This window comes from Apodemus sylvaticus, chromosome 14 (genome assembly GCF_947179515.1).
Source record: "Apodemus sylvaticus chromosome 14, mApoSyl1.1, whole genome shotgun sequence".
NCBI lineage: Eukaryota > Metazoa > Chordata > Mammalia > Rodentia > Muridae > Apodemus > Apodemus sylvaticus.
In genome coordinates, this window is record NC_067485.1 from 37,032,725 (window position 1) to 37,047,489 (window position 14,765).

General features: G+C 39.3%; 1 protein-coding gene across 3 annotated transcripts in view; it reads left to right on the top strand.

Moving 5' to 3' along the window:
- Positions 1 to 14,765, top strand: part of Cdkal1 (CDK5 regulatory subunit associated protein 1 like 1) — a 535,629-nt gene that overhangs the window by 148,017 nt on the left and 372,847 nt on the right. For all 3 annotated transcript variants that reach the window (XM_052156747.1, XM_052156748.1, XM_052156749.1), the window contains exons 7-8: positions 822 to 870; positions 13,038 to 13,158. In XM_052156747.1, the coding sequence (XP_052012707.1) occupies positions 822 to 870; positions 13,038 to 13,158 (170 nt within the window). The remainder of the gene's footprint in view (positions 1 to 821; positions 871 to 13,037; positions 13,159 to 14,765) is intronic.

Here is a 14,765-nt window from a genome sequence, read left to right on the forward strand (position 1 = left end):
TATGTGGATAGCTTTTACAATGGCTTTTTCTTGGGAGATAAGAGCAAATGTCTGTTCAACCAGTTAAGACTCTGAAAATAGATCAAATATATAATTCAACTGAATTTTAACCTTACTACACTAGTGAGTTTGTTACTTTATTACAGGGGTACTTGGCAAAGCAGGTATCTTCTCACTGAGAATCCCACTCCAGTGTGTGGAAAAACTCACTAAAGCTGCAACTTAAAGCAAGCCCATTTCTTAGCATTTAACCTTGGGTCAGAAGTCTCACGAATCTTAGGAGCTGTTTGAGGTTTCTCAGTCTTTTCCTTCTTCTGGGGTGATGGTTCCTACCCTAGTAACAGTGATTCAAGAGGATACACAGCTCATAGCAACAGTCGTACTGAGGGAGACATACTTTCCTCTTCCTCAGGACAGCCTCATAGATTATTTCTGGTTGTCTGTCTACTTCCTATCTGTCTATCTATCTATCTATCTATCTATCTATCTATCTGTCTAATGTATTCATTTAATTATGTAAGTGAAATTAAATATGCATAAAGGGTTCTTTCTGTCTACCTCTATATCATCTATCTAATCTATCTATAGTTTTATGTATGTATATATAATTTGGTGATTCAAGTAAAACCTATATCAATACTTATATCTTTATCTAATCTGTTTTATGCATGTATATTTTACTTAATGCAAAATTAATTTAAATTAAATATTGCCTAATATGTAATATTCAGTATATCAAGTAAAATGTATGTGAATGTTCTTTGAAAATGTACCTTGACTCCACCAGGCATGTTCTGATTTCTTTTCTCTCCCCCTTCCAGGTTCAGCAGATAGATCGTGTGGTAGAAGTTGTGGAGGAAACAATAAAAGGTAATTGTGGAATGTAACATGTAGTTTCTGAGCTCAAATTTTGGTATACTATTCAGTTAACACTTATTGAGCATTTTTTTTTTATAAATGATATCATTGTAGGATAAAAATCATAAATCTTGTCCTTGGACTTGCACATTGATTAGAATTTATTTAGATATTTATTTCTGGTCCCAAATGAATCAGGGAATTTGCTCAGTTTCTTAAAATTTTTATTTTAATTTTTTTGTAGAACACTAAAAATGAGCAATGAAGTCATGAAAAGACATAAAGGGTTTGTGGAGTAAAATAAGGCAATCTTTAATTATTAAAATAATTTTAATTCTTAAAAGCCATATGCTATGGGATATCAACTATATTGTATTCTGGAAGAGGGCAAGTGTAGAAGCAACAATAGAATCTGTGGCTGTAGGTAGGTAGATATACAGGGAAGAGGAGAGTGAGGACAACTCAGAAGATCCTTGGGGCCGGGACATCTCCTGTCACTTGTGAACCCTAAGAACCTGTCACTGTCAGCTCTATCATTAAGAAACCCACCACTGAGGCATGCGGGTGCAGGTGCTCAGTTTATCTGTGAACCAAACCTTCTCTAAAAAGTAGGATGGATTTTAAGGACAAGTGGTACTCAATCCGCGCTTCCCTGGCAGTGTGTAGAGATAGGGTTTCTGTAGGCCACAGACCCTTTCTCTCCCTGGCCGGGTGATAAGGAACGACTTCTCACTAATGAGTTTGGCCCAGTGGGGAGGTTGTGCTGAGTTTAGTTGTAAGAAAAAAGTAGAGATGAAGTTGGCGGGAATTCTCATTGGTTGTACGGAGGATGTGCTCTGTGCTAGGGATCCCAGGAGACGGTTGGAGATAGTCTGATAGGTGCACTTAGCGGGCGGACACTGCCCCCTGCAGAGCAGGGTTGAGTGAGTGGCTGTTCGCTTAGTTAACGGATGTCTGAGAGCAAGGCTCTGTCTTCATCTTAATGTGTAAAGACTCCTTCTCTACCTTCTGTTTCTGCAGCCCACACTTCATTTAGAGAGCCCAAGCCAGAGAAATAATGTGCAGCATCCATAACCCTCCACCACCCACCCCACCATAGCATTGATACATTTGTTGATTGCCTTCGGACACATTATTTTTCTGATGTTTAGTTCTCAGCTGCAGCTGGAGAGGATTGAAAGGTTTTCCTATAGACTTTTCAGCTACTTTGCTTTTATCTTAATCTCCTAAACAGAACTCTATAACCTCTGATTGCTTCTGCAGAGCTATTTTCCACATTCATCTGTGCCCACTCAGGCTGGCATTTATGTGCTCGATTACTTAATATCCTTGCTCATTAGTATCCAGAGGTACTTTTTTTCTCTGGTACCCAGGAGGACCTTCAATCTGTTGTCCATTAAAACCTGTGTTCTCTGCATCCCAAAAGGATCCTTGCTTTCTAGTATCCAGTAGACTCATGAGTCTCTGCAGGCCAGTGGGATGCTCACTCTCTAGCGTCCACTAGGATCCACATTCTTGGGCATTCAATGATATATGGCTAATTGGGGAGGTAGCTCTCTCCTTTCATCATTTGGGTTCTAGGAATTGAGCTCAGGTTTGGTAACAGGTGTATTTACCCACTGGGCCATCTTCCTCCATAAGTTTGTGTGCGTGTGTGTGTGTGTGTGTGTACACGTGTGTGTGTGTGTGTGTGTGTGTGTGTACGTACACATTTGCTGATGGATAGTACGAGTTATATAATCAAATATGGGACCATGACAACTAATTTTAAGGTGGGTGGTGGGAGGATGGAGGGAAGAGAGAGAGTGGGAGTGGGAGAGACTGACTACCTTTGTGCGGAGTTAGGGAGTTGAGAAGGGTTTGGAGGGGAACAAATAAGAACAAATATGTATTAAAATGCTATAATTATAATGAATTTCTTATTTTGTATGCTAATTTAGACATAGTCCAGAATATACAGCTCCTACTTCCTGATAGAGTAAAAGCCCCACCTTTCTTCCTTGCTTAACTATTGACTTACCTACTGTCAGGCTGAGCTTACATGCTAACCCCTTGTAAAACACAGTGTCTGGTTATGTAGGAAGATTAGACATTAATAATCTTAATGAAAGACATGGTGAAATCTGCTACTATATATCAGTTTGAATTCAAATGTTTTTACTGATTATTTATGCTATCTATATGGTATGCTTAGAAACAACAGTTTCTGAGATCCATGTTCTGATTTCTGCAATGTATTGTTTTATATCTGGGATAAAGATTGTAAAGTATCAGTCCCATAACAAATTTGTATTATACATAAACTTCATTTTTTTTTTATTCTCAAAGGACTTATTTGTAAAGTGTAGGAAGTTCTGACTCCATTAGCAAAATGTGTTCACTTAACATACACAGCTGTAGCATACTTTTTCAATGCCCTGCCTCCCTAAGGATAGAGGGACAGTTCGGTCAGCAAAATGCTTCCGTGCAAGCCTGGGCACCTAAGTTTGCCTCCCAGCACCCAGAGGGAAAGAGTTGGCATGGTAGCATGTGCCTGTAAACCAAGCTCAGGGAAGGCGTGTGGGCACAGATGGAGACCTGCGGCTTGCTGCTCAGCCAGCCACTGCGAATCAGTGTTAGAAGGTTCAGGCCTATCTGTGACTGAGTCTGTCTCAAAACAAGGATGTATTCAAACTGCTTGCTCTTCGGTGTCTATGTTATACCCAGGATCCTATGCATGTGTCCTGTACACTGTGTGAACCTGCATACATGAACATGTAGCACATGATGTATATATGTGTGTACATGAACACACACAACACACAGGAAGTTTTATCCCATGTGTTATTCTAACAAAATTTAAAATGGTTAGGTTGGCTGTTAAGCTTGGTGTTAGAGGTTGGCCTTGACATTCCTCTCTAGGTTCCCCTGTACTGGAAGCCACTATTGGAAAGTGGCTGGTGTCCTCCTAGCTTCCTGCACCCATAGTAGGTTTCCAGCATCCAGTGGGGGTCTTTATCTGTGCCTCCTTCTGTTCCTGTCACAGCACGTGAGCAACTTCATAGGCATCGCCTTGAATCTATAATACTTTAATTACTTAGGTAACAAATCACTCGCAAAATTGATTTTCAGTGTCAGTTTTTTATATAAGTGGAAGATTGCATTCACTTGTAGTGTATGAAACTTTCCTCACATCATTAGCACCGCAGGTCTTGGTAGAACTGCACTTGCATTCATTACTGTAGCAACTGTAATCAGCACCTTGTCTAGCTCTTCATAGCTAATCTTCTCCATAGACATTAATTCCTTTGCACTCTGTAGGAGCCCTGTTGCATTGCTGCTGCATTGAGGCAGCACCGGGCAGCACCAAGACTTAAACCTTGCTCTCTGGTTCCAAAGCACATGCTCTTTCTGTTTTGTTCTGCTTGCAGTGAACAGAGGAAGGTGAGGAGGGAGGACTTGTTGGCTGGGATGCCCCTCCCCCTCCAGTGTAACTTTGCTGCTCCCTTTTTTCTCTTCTCCTCAAATCCTCCTCACACATTTTGTTCCTTCACATCTTCACTTCCTTTTTTTCTTTGTTCTGTGCATGTGTGTTTTTTTTTATTTATTGCTAGGAAATTCTTATTATTATTACTACTACTACTATTATTATTGGCTAGGGGCGACTCTTTTTGATCTCTTGAAGTTAGCAAAGATTTGTTTCATTTTTTAAAAAAAATCAGTAGAATGTTTTTAATCTTGCTTTGATGTTAAGGTACTTAATTAGAAAGTGAACAAAAGGGTTTCTTCAATTAAAACTAGTGATGAAATCTGAGTATAAAAAAGGAGGTAGCAAAGCATTTCTATAAGGAAAATTTTTTTGTATGTGCATGTGTTAATGTTGACTTGAAATTTTGCATAAAATACACTTTATATAGTTTTTATTGTCAGTTGTTAGGCCAAGGACATTGTTGTTCATCTTCCTAAGGCTATGATGAATCTGCAGTTCCAAGTACATACTGGAGCAGGAAGGGCTACTGCCAGGCCACATATGTTCTAATGCAGAAACTACAGTCCTTAAAGTTCACTGTCCTCATTACAGTTCTGAAAAGTAAACCCTTAAGACAGTCGATTGTAACCGGTGCCTCAGATTTTTCTCCAGTCTTACTTCGTAAGTGCTATGTAGGGCATTCTTTTTAGAAGCTTCCGAAGGAGATGCTGTAGTGTAGGTATGTCAAGTATTACTAAGCACTTCACAGATTCTTGTTCTCTGCACTAAGATGCTTTTCTGATTAGCCTTGAAAGCTGCACTAATCTATAGAGAATTCTACCTACTTAGAAGGCACTTTGTTGTTATATGCACTATGTTGTTATATGCACTTATATGCAGTAGCAAGCTCATAGTGATCGTTTCATTCCCAGTGCTGGTGAACCACCCCAGCCATGTGTTGTTGGCCAGATATACCAGACAGGAGCTTCCTCCTGTGGAGTAGTCATTAATCCAGTCACAAGTGGTTGGCTATCCCCATAACGTTTGCGCCACGATTGCATCAGTGGACATATCTTGCTAGGCCAGTCATTGTTGTTGGATGCAGGTTCACTGCTGGATAGACTGTTGCTGCCATTTCTCTCACAGCAGCCTGTTAGCACCTTTAGTTTTATGAAAGCTAGTCATCAGGGAGAAAGCTGCTCCGTCAGTACCAGCTTGATTTCTCCCAGTCCTGTGACCGGAGTATACAGGGTGTTACCAGCAAGTTCTGGTGGGGAGCCAAGAGTATTGTGTTCTTTATGTTTTGATAAGGTCTAGAAACTAATGAGCTGAGAGACCACCACTATGTCCACAGGCTCTCTTTTCCAGTCTTGGCTTATGCTTTGAATTCTTTCCTTTCAGTACATTAAAATTTTTTGAGACTTTGTTTTTATTTTTTGTATATGATGTTTTGCCTGCATGTATTTTTTTTTCTTTTGTTGTTTGTTTGTTTTTTGAGACAAGGTTTCTCTGTGTAGCCCTGGCTGTCTTGGAACTCACTCTGTAGACTAGGCTGGCCAGTCTGTAGACTCAGAGATCTACCTGCTTCTGCCTCCCAAGTGCTGGGATTAAAGGCATGTGCCACCACCACCCCGCCACATTAAAATTTTTTAATTACATGTATGTGTGCATGTTAGCATTTGGGTTTATGCATGATATCCCAGGAAGTCAGGCTTTGGATATACTTGGAGCTGGTATTATAAGCAGGTGTCAATTGCCTGATATATGTTTTGGGAACCAGATTCAAGGTCTCTGCCAGAACGTTAAGCACTCTTAAGAGAGCCACCTCTCTCCCCAGCCCCATCTTAGGATTTCTGTTAAGTGCTGTTCCTCGAGTTACCATTAGGTTCTCCCTACTTGAGGAATATGCTGTCTCTTTTTAGTGGCTAAATAGGAGCGTGAGTTGTCCAGCCAGTTTTAATATTACATATTCTTTTCCAGCCTCAACTTGTGAGGAAGCTGCTGCTTCAGCTGAACTCATTTTATTTTTCATTTCTCAATATGAAAATATTTGAAGGGAAGGTCATACTTTTGTTGTGGATATCTGAACATGCCCCTTCCCGTGAAAAGTGTTACATATGAGCAATTACGTTGAGTGGAGTAGAGAACAACTTGGACTATGCTATGCCCTCTGCCTCTGGATCACTTCGATTGCTTTCCTAGGAAGTTTTCCAGGAGGCTAGCACGGAGTTTAGGATTCACATCAGACGTTTTAGTGTGTGCCTACTAGGTCTGCATTTGTGCAAAGTCATCAGTCAGCAAGAGATTAAGAAATCAGGAAACAGTGGCCTGGCATCTAAAATAGGTGGGCTGAATGAAGTTTTAAAGGAAACTCTGGCTGTTGGCTGTTTTAGAAAGCCTTTAGAAAAAAAGAAAGGAACGACAAAAATATACAAAGGAGTCCCAGTCGCCCGATTGTTGATGTTTTTATTACATGGAGCGAGTCCCCAAGCCAATCTGTGAGAACAGGAAGAGGGAAGAGGTTGGTGTGTAGGGTCACAAAGTAGTTAATAAACACATGTTTTCTAGGGCATCATGTTTCTAGCATTCTTTTACTGTATGTGTTGGCTTGTGTGTGACCGTTCTGCTGGCCTCACATATCTGACACCTTGGTGGCCTTCCTCCTCTCGTACAGCCCTTTGGAACTGTGGGGTTAAGTAGATTTTGCTTCTGATCCACAGACAACACTGGGTATTGATGCAGCATGTATAGTGACTGTTGCACAAATCATATACATGGCTTGGCGTTCTTTGATCCAGGTTTAGTGTTATGAAGTGAATCATGAGCAGCTACGGTTTAGGTTCAAAATTCACTAATAGGTAATAATAAAATGGCTTCATAAACATTTTTAGTGGATTAATTCTAATGTAAAAGCCATCATGTAATCAGGGGTTTGAAGTTGGTTTATAAATAGCAGCTGAAATCTTTTAGGGCTTATAATTGAATTTAGCTTTTACAGTTTTGAGTTTTAAGTGATAATTAAAAGTAATAGCTTAGAGAAGTATTTATTAAAGGTGGATAAGCTATTGAGCTGTATCTGGTCATTATATAGAGACATGAAGTGGGATTGTATTTAAAATGGAAAAGAGAGGACCAAGAAGTTCACTGCTTTCATGGGTTCCATTGCACATGTGACAGCACTTCTCTTTCTTTCTTGGTTTGCAGTCACACAGCCTTATTTCATCTTGTTCCTTCTTCATCAGTTTCTCTTCAGTGCGAGTGTTAGGACTCAGCTCTGTCGTGCTGAGCATCATTCATTCCATCTCTTATTTTTATTTCTTTAACAAGTATAATTTGCTATCTGTTCCTGTTAATCTCTATTATCTTTTTTTCCCTCCTTCTCCCTTAATTCTTACCAGTAAGGTTATAACATACCTTGTCATAACCAACCTGTCATCATTTTTTTTTAAATTTATTTTCTTGTCTCCTTCTGAGACAATCTTATAAAATAGTCTGAGGAGGGGAGCCTTCGGTTGGTGGTCCTTCTGCTACAGCCTCCTGGGTACCTGGGATTCTAGGCTCACAGCGGTGGCAGGCCATGCTAGCAGTGATCCATTTTCTATTACAGTGCTAGGCAGTAGTGGCTTATAAGAAGGGATCAAGGCAAGATACAGCATGTGGATGTTAATTGTAGTCTTCCCTTCATGGACCTTTATATATATTGAATATATATGTTAATATATTCATTTTTGTGATATATTTCTTCAAGAATCTGCCCCTGCCTCATCTCTAATCCCTTAGCATGTTTTTCTGTCCCCCATGTTTCCTCTTAAGGTCATACCTTCTTTATGGCATCGCCTTCATATTATTCTTTATTTTTCAAATTTCAGGTTTTGCTTTAGAAGGCAACAATATTGATAACTGCACATGAAACAGGAAATAATTTGTAACATGTGTATTCTGACTTTATAGCCTGTGGGTTTGATGAACATTTTACAATAATTTTCTTTGAAACAGGACATTAGAGATGATATATCACTAATAGGAGTTTTATTTTGTTAATCCATTTTAAAGGAAATCATGTCATTTCCTTCCTTTCATCTTTCTATATAACAAACAACTTTTATGCTTTCTATTTTTGTCCTTTGTGCACTAAACAGCAACTAGCCTATTGTTAGATGTAACACTTTTTAACGAGTCATTGGATTAGAAAATAACTCTTTGTATCATTGCATGTAGACATGCTTCTCTATTTAACGCAGATAGCGAAGATGAATAATTTACAGAATATTATTAGAGCAGGCTGCATATTACAGAGTCCCGGCAGGCCAGGAGGAAATTTGTCTGGTGCTTATATGGAAATGGCTTTCCTTTTGCATAGTCATTCTTGACCTTTTGGACTTTCTCAAAGAACTGTTGTGTTATCTGGCCAATCTCCTTCACCTCTTCATTAGCTGGACCTTGATTGAGAAATTCATCCTATCTTGAACATCTATAGGATTTAATTAGCCAAATACTTGTTAGGCTTTGACTATTTTTAGCTGTAAGAACAGACATTGTCAGAAAGGATGAACATTTCCTATTTGAGTTCTTAGTGCATCAAAGGCTCTGACTGAGGTTTCATTGTTTTCGGGTCCTGGAAACCTGCCTCTTCAGATGTCCATCTTTCTGAAACACAGGCTGATGATACATGTGCGTGACATTGTGTATGCATTTGAGTTTATGTTAAGAGATTGCTTTGAAAAAGTTGCATTTGATTTGCCTTTGGGATGATTATGTGCTTTAATCCACAGAACAATGATAAAGGTAGGCAGATTTCCACAGCAAGGCTGCCTTGCTGTGGAAACTCACCAAAAACTTTCAGCCATAAGTCAAAAAAAATTATCATTGTGAAAATTATTAAAGTTTGGCTAAGAATAGTTGTACATGGCATTTGTGTTTGGGCTGTTCCCATTTCCCTTCTTGATGTTGTATGGACAGAATTGTTCTATATAGAAAAAGCATATTGTGAGCCCTGGTGTCTTTGTTCCCATTGGCTCAGTCAGCGATGACTCAACTGCTGTTAGTTACAGTGGAGATTCTGATGATCAGGGAGAGAGCTGTATGGCTCTGTTGCACTGATGCTGCTGGCTGATTTGATGCAATGAAGATCCACCATCAAGTGCATTAGCCCTGGCTTAAACAGGAAATTGCAGTTTGTGAGGCAGTGGTGGGAACCTAGAGAGACTCCCCAAATCCTTTGAGGTGACTAGAACATGTGCATGCACACTGAAGAGATGGGAGTGGGCTTCACATAACTCATTTCTGTCTGTACATGAATTGAGAGAAAGCCAGAATGGACTTTTCATTACATAAAAGTCGTATTTATGAGGAATCTAAATTTTGATTTTCTACAATAAATTGTATGAAATATCCCATATTTCACACTATATAATTATGGGTGCCAAAATACTAGGTATAACCCAATTCACCCCCAATTGTTAATACTGTTTTTCTTAAAGATGTGGGAATTAGAGGACAATGTGGGAAATTAGAGGATTTCAAAGAACCAAGTGAAGCCATGTTAATAAATATCAAGAAAAAAGTGACAATGACTTGAGCTCATATTAGAGAGTTAAGGTGCAAACAAAGAATACTATTGTCTGGAGTAAAATGAGCATTATCTGAGCGAAGTGCTCAGTGGAATGGCTCAAGGCTGGATTTTTCGTGGCAAATGGGAAACATCAGTAAGGTTATGATCAAGTTAGAGGACTGAGTCCATTTGAGGAACAGAGATAGAATGAACGCTATTGTGAATGTTGATCTATGGTTATTGACTGGACAAAAGGCACTCAGCTAATAAAGCACTGTTCTTCTCTGTGCTTGGGATGCTCTGAGCCCATCTCTCCTGCTGAACGGGGTAGCCCATGTGATTTTGGTTTTGATTGAAATAGATACAGTGGTCTTGTTCATTTGTGAGGATGCTTCCAGGAAAGACTGGCATGTGACATGGGGGATTCAGTTCTATTACTCACTGTATATCATGGGCACCCTCTAGTTAGCTGGGGACCTGAACTAAACAAGAAAGGTCAAGAAATGCTAGTGTCTCTCTGTCCGTTTCTAAGATCTGAGACTTGTTTTTGGAGGGTGGAGGGAGAGAAGTGAGGACATGGGGAAGGGATAGAGGCATACAAGTAGATGTGTATGCAGGCAGACAGCCTGGAATAGAGCTATGAGGGCTGAGAAAGGTATGTGTGTAGGGGGCAGGGAGACAGGGAGAGCGTGAAGATGCTGACAAAAGAGTGAGGCACAAGCGAATTACACCAAGACCATGAGACAGGAGGAATAGTATAATGCCCTTGAAATCTGGCACTCCTGTCAGCTGCCTCCTGGGCTCTTGGCATTTGATTTCAGCCTGATATTTATATCATCACTTTTCTTAGCTCTGACACCTTCTGCTATTGTCTAAACCATACTTTTGACTTCCCATGCGATTGTTCAGCCTCTATATTCAAGTGATTCTTTTCCTTAAAGTTCTGTTTCTCTGTAGAACACTGACTAAAACAGCTTTAAGTACTTGCTGCACACATATCTGTCATGTACTAACAAATGCATGGTAGGAGTTGCAGAAGAATAGATAGAAAAAAATGACACAAAAAAGTTTGAAAAAATCCTATATGAATGTCATTTTATAAATGTAAATGATGTTAGTTCCACTTAGGCAACTACAGAAATCCATAACCCAGCCCCAACAAACTGAGGAAAATAATGTCTGGGAAAGCCCAAGGGAGCAGCAAGATTAATAGCTGACGTGTGGCCATGAACAATAAACACCACAGACAACTGATATCCATTACACAGACAGCAGGAATTTTATATCCAGCACATGTTTCCTCTACAAAAGAAGCAAAAATAGAAATGTTCTCAGATTAGCAAGGAATGTTGCTTTGTTACTAAACAAGCTACTTTATAAAAGATAGTAAAAGGGATAGGTTGAGAAGGAAAGAGGTGAGTACCACATGATAAGCTGAATTCCAAGGAGCAATAGAAAGTGTCAGAAGTAGTATTTTGGTAGATAAATACAAACTATACTATAAATATGTATTTTCTTTTAAAATGATAATTATAGTACTGCTTTTTTGGCTTTGCAAATTTTTTTATGTTAATATATGTGATGACTTACATTTGGATGAATAAGACAAAGAAAGGTGCTGAGATCACGGAGTATAATGTGGGTAGGTAAGCATAGGCCCTTACAACACAAAAAGCCTTGATGTAAGAGCTAGAATGATCGAATAGTCAGGAAAAGGAAAGAATGCCTTTGCATCCCTGGGAAATACACGGGGATCTTAGGAATTACACCGAAAACATAAGCCATGAAGGAAATAGTGTATAATTTGAAATTTTTTAAACTGACAGATAATTTCCTCCAAAAGATAATATCCTGTAAGTTAATATATAATATGCAAAATGGGAGAAAATATTTAATAATCTCATATTTGATAAAATTGGGAATACAAAATGGTTATCTTTTAGCTAACATATGAATTTACAAGACAATAATTTCTATGTTAGGTTCTAAGAGAAGTACAAACATGAGTAAACAAGTGCAGAACTTCTTAGAAGTGTTCTTATAATAGTTGTTATTTGGAAATGGGGCAAATGTCCATCTTCTAGCCAGTGGATAACAACATACATTGCTTATGGCATGGGGGCAGAGATGGGCTGAGCTGAACTCAGAGGAGTTTCCAGTTGTGATAAAAGTGCTCCCAAACTGGGTTATTGTCAAGATTATAAAAATATAAATATTTATTTAAAATCATTCAATTTTTATTTATACAGTGGACAAGTTATATGCTGTAGAGTAGTCAATGGTAAAATTGTAAAAAACAGTATATCACTGTAGAAATTTATTTAAAAATCATTGCTATGTACAGCCAAGATGAATGATTTTATGGGATATATTACATATATTGCAGTATAGTCATAAACACGGCAAGTCTGAGTGTAAATGTAAACCCTACATGGTGAAATTGCAACAAGAGTCAGAGGGGATATGCAGGTCCTTTGCTCTGTGTTTTCTATATGTCTAAAATTACTTCAGAGTTTTTAACACTCGCAACGCATTTCATGGATCTTAGAAGTCATCTCGTGCATGTTGTGGTACAAGTAAACTTGAAAGGTTTTATTTGAAAATACCTAGTTCTAGGTTTTACAAAGACACACACACACACACACACACACACACACACACACACACACACACACACACACACACACCATGGAGGGCAGATAGCATGGAAAGGAGACAAAGCCTAAAGAGACCCTGAAAATGAAGTGTTAGTGAGACTGGCAGGGGAGCAGGGGACTGTAGAAAACACCAGTTCCAGCTGTTTTAGCAGGAATTACCATCCATATCTTAATATTGTCAGAAAACAGCAGGCAGTCCTGATACCCTTGAAAGCCTTTCTATTGCATTGTGGTAGCTGGTCAGTATAGTGTTCACTTGTGAGGTTATTTTTAAGGACCCTGAGCCTTTCCCAAACGTGCACATACTGTGAACAAAGCATTGGCAGATATAGTCAGTACTTGGAACAGATTCTTTTTTTTTTTTATTGTATTTTTTTATGTTCAAATGATCACATCTTCTCTAGGATGCTTTTCTCCCTGGAGAAAAAAAAATCAAATATAATCATGAATGTCTTTATTGAAAACAGTAAATAACTGTGGATTTGTGTGTCATGCCAATGTTTGTCCTGTACTTGATTCAAAGGTCACTCAGTGAGGCTGCTGGGCCAGAAGAAAGACAATGGGAGGCGGTTGGGTGGAGCAAGACTGGATTTGCCGAAGATCAGAAAGAATCCGCTGATAGAAATCATTTCCATCAACACAGGGTAAGTATCTCTCAGAGCTGTTCATGGCGTAGTGGACTCCCATGAGTTCAGCCTGTATGCCCTTGGACACCTGATGCTAGATAGTTGAAATGTTTTTGTTGGGAAGAAAAATCACAAAAAGTGTAAATGTGTGTGAGTATAATTTCTTTTAAGATGTGTCCTGTCTTTAAGTTACATGTATGCTTGAGTCAGGATTTCATATCTTTGATATTACTTTTCTTATTTTGGGTAGTACGCATAGATTTCATTTCCCAGATATATACTTTGTTAAAAATCTTCTTAAAAGTTCTTAAAAATAATAAAACAGATTCATGACTCATACCTCAAATCCTAGACTAAGTCACTGGGGTGTGGATTGTAAAATCTGACTGTTCCATATAGGAAGCTCAGGCCAAAACGAGGGAGAGCTAGTCTCATACTTTACCATCCTTCACAAGCAAAAACAAAACAAAAAACATGGAAGAGTTTCAGGAATGGCTGACTTGGCATCTCTGACTACTTTTACTGTGAGATTCTGGTAGAGATTGCTCCAAATATTAACCATAGTTGATCATTAGCGAACTGTCTTATAGAACGATTCTTCAAACAACCCACGCGTGAATATGAAATGCTCCTTCTGTAGTCACCTCTCCTTTGTCTGAGGCTGTGCTCTCAAACCCTTGTCTATAGTACTTCTGCTTCCTTTGCTCACAGTTGTTGGGCTTGGGCTCTTTTAGTTAGGCTCCATATTAAAGCCTTCGTCTTCCTGGGAACTTCCCCTTCCTAGAAGCACTTATATTCCTGAGCCTCAAAAGTCCCTTTCCAGGCCAGGTTTCTAGGTTTGACTATCTGCTGCCCTTTCTGTCTGCCCTCTCCATTGGAGGTCTTCCTCTGTTCTTTAAGGTAGCTCCAGGTACCTGCATTTCTGCTGCATGCTCGTCCACCCTGTCACCACCCTGAGTCTGTCTCACCCTTCACATTGCTGCTGTACTCCACAGAATGTAGAAGAGGTTTTTGGGTTTTCATTAACATCCCTCTGGGTGGCAGTTCACTGGGGAATGCTTTGTGGAACAAATTTCTGGCTTTCAGCATTGAGGGTGCCGGGGCTAGGACAGAAACTCAGAATCCTAACTAAAGCAGCCTTTGGCAGCAGCGACTGCCTGAGCTTGTTACCACCACAAGGCTGTTTGCTTCTGTCATCTTAGCTATTGCTTTTCTCTTAGACTTGAATGGTGCTTCTGCTGTAGTTTCCCTCCTTCTCTTTCTCCTCCTCTTCTTCCTCCTTCTCCTCCCCGCTCCACTGTGTGTGTGTGTGTGTGTGTGTGTGTGTGTGTTTGTGCACGCGCAGGAACCATCTTCCTAGCCCCTGAATGGTTTATTTTAAAGTCATTGCAATTTTGCCATATATTAGTTATTCTAAAACATATTATATTACAAGTTTGTTCCAGTGGACAAAAATAGCATCATGTTAAAGTTTCTCTTCTATGTGATCTAAACTTTTCTCCTATGGATTTAGTTGTTATGTGATGGGACTGTAATAAATACTGAAGCTAGTGGGTGTTTGCAGTAATTCAGTCTTGTCTCTTACATCAGTGAATATAGAATTGACCCTTGGAAGTAAGTAAGCA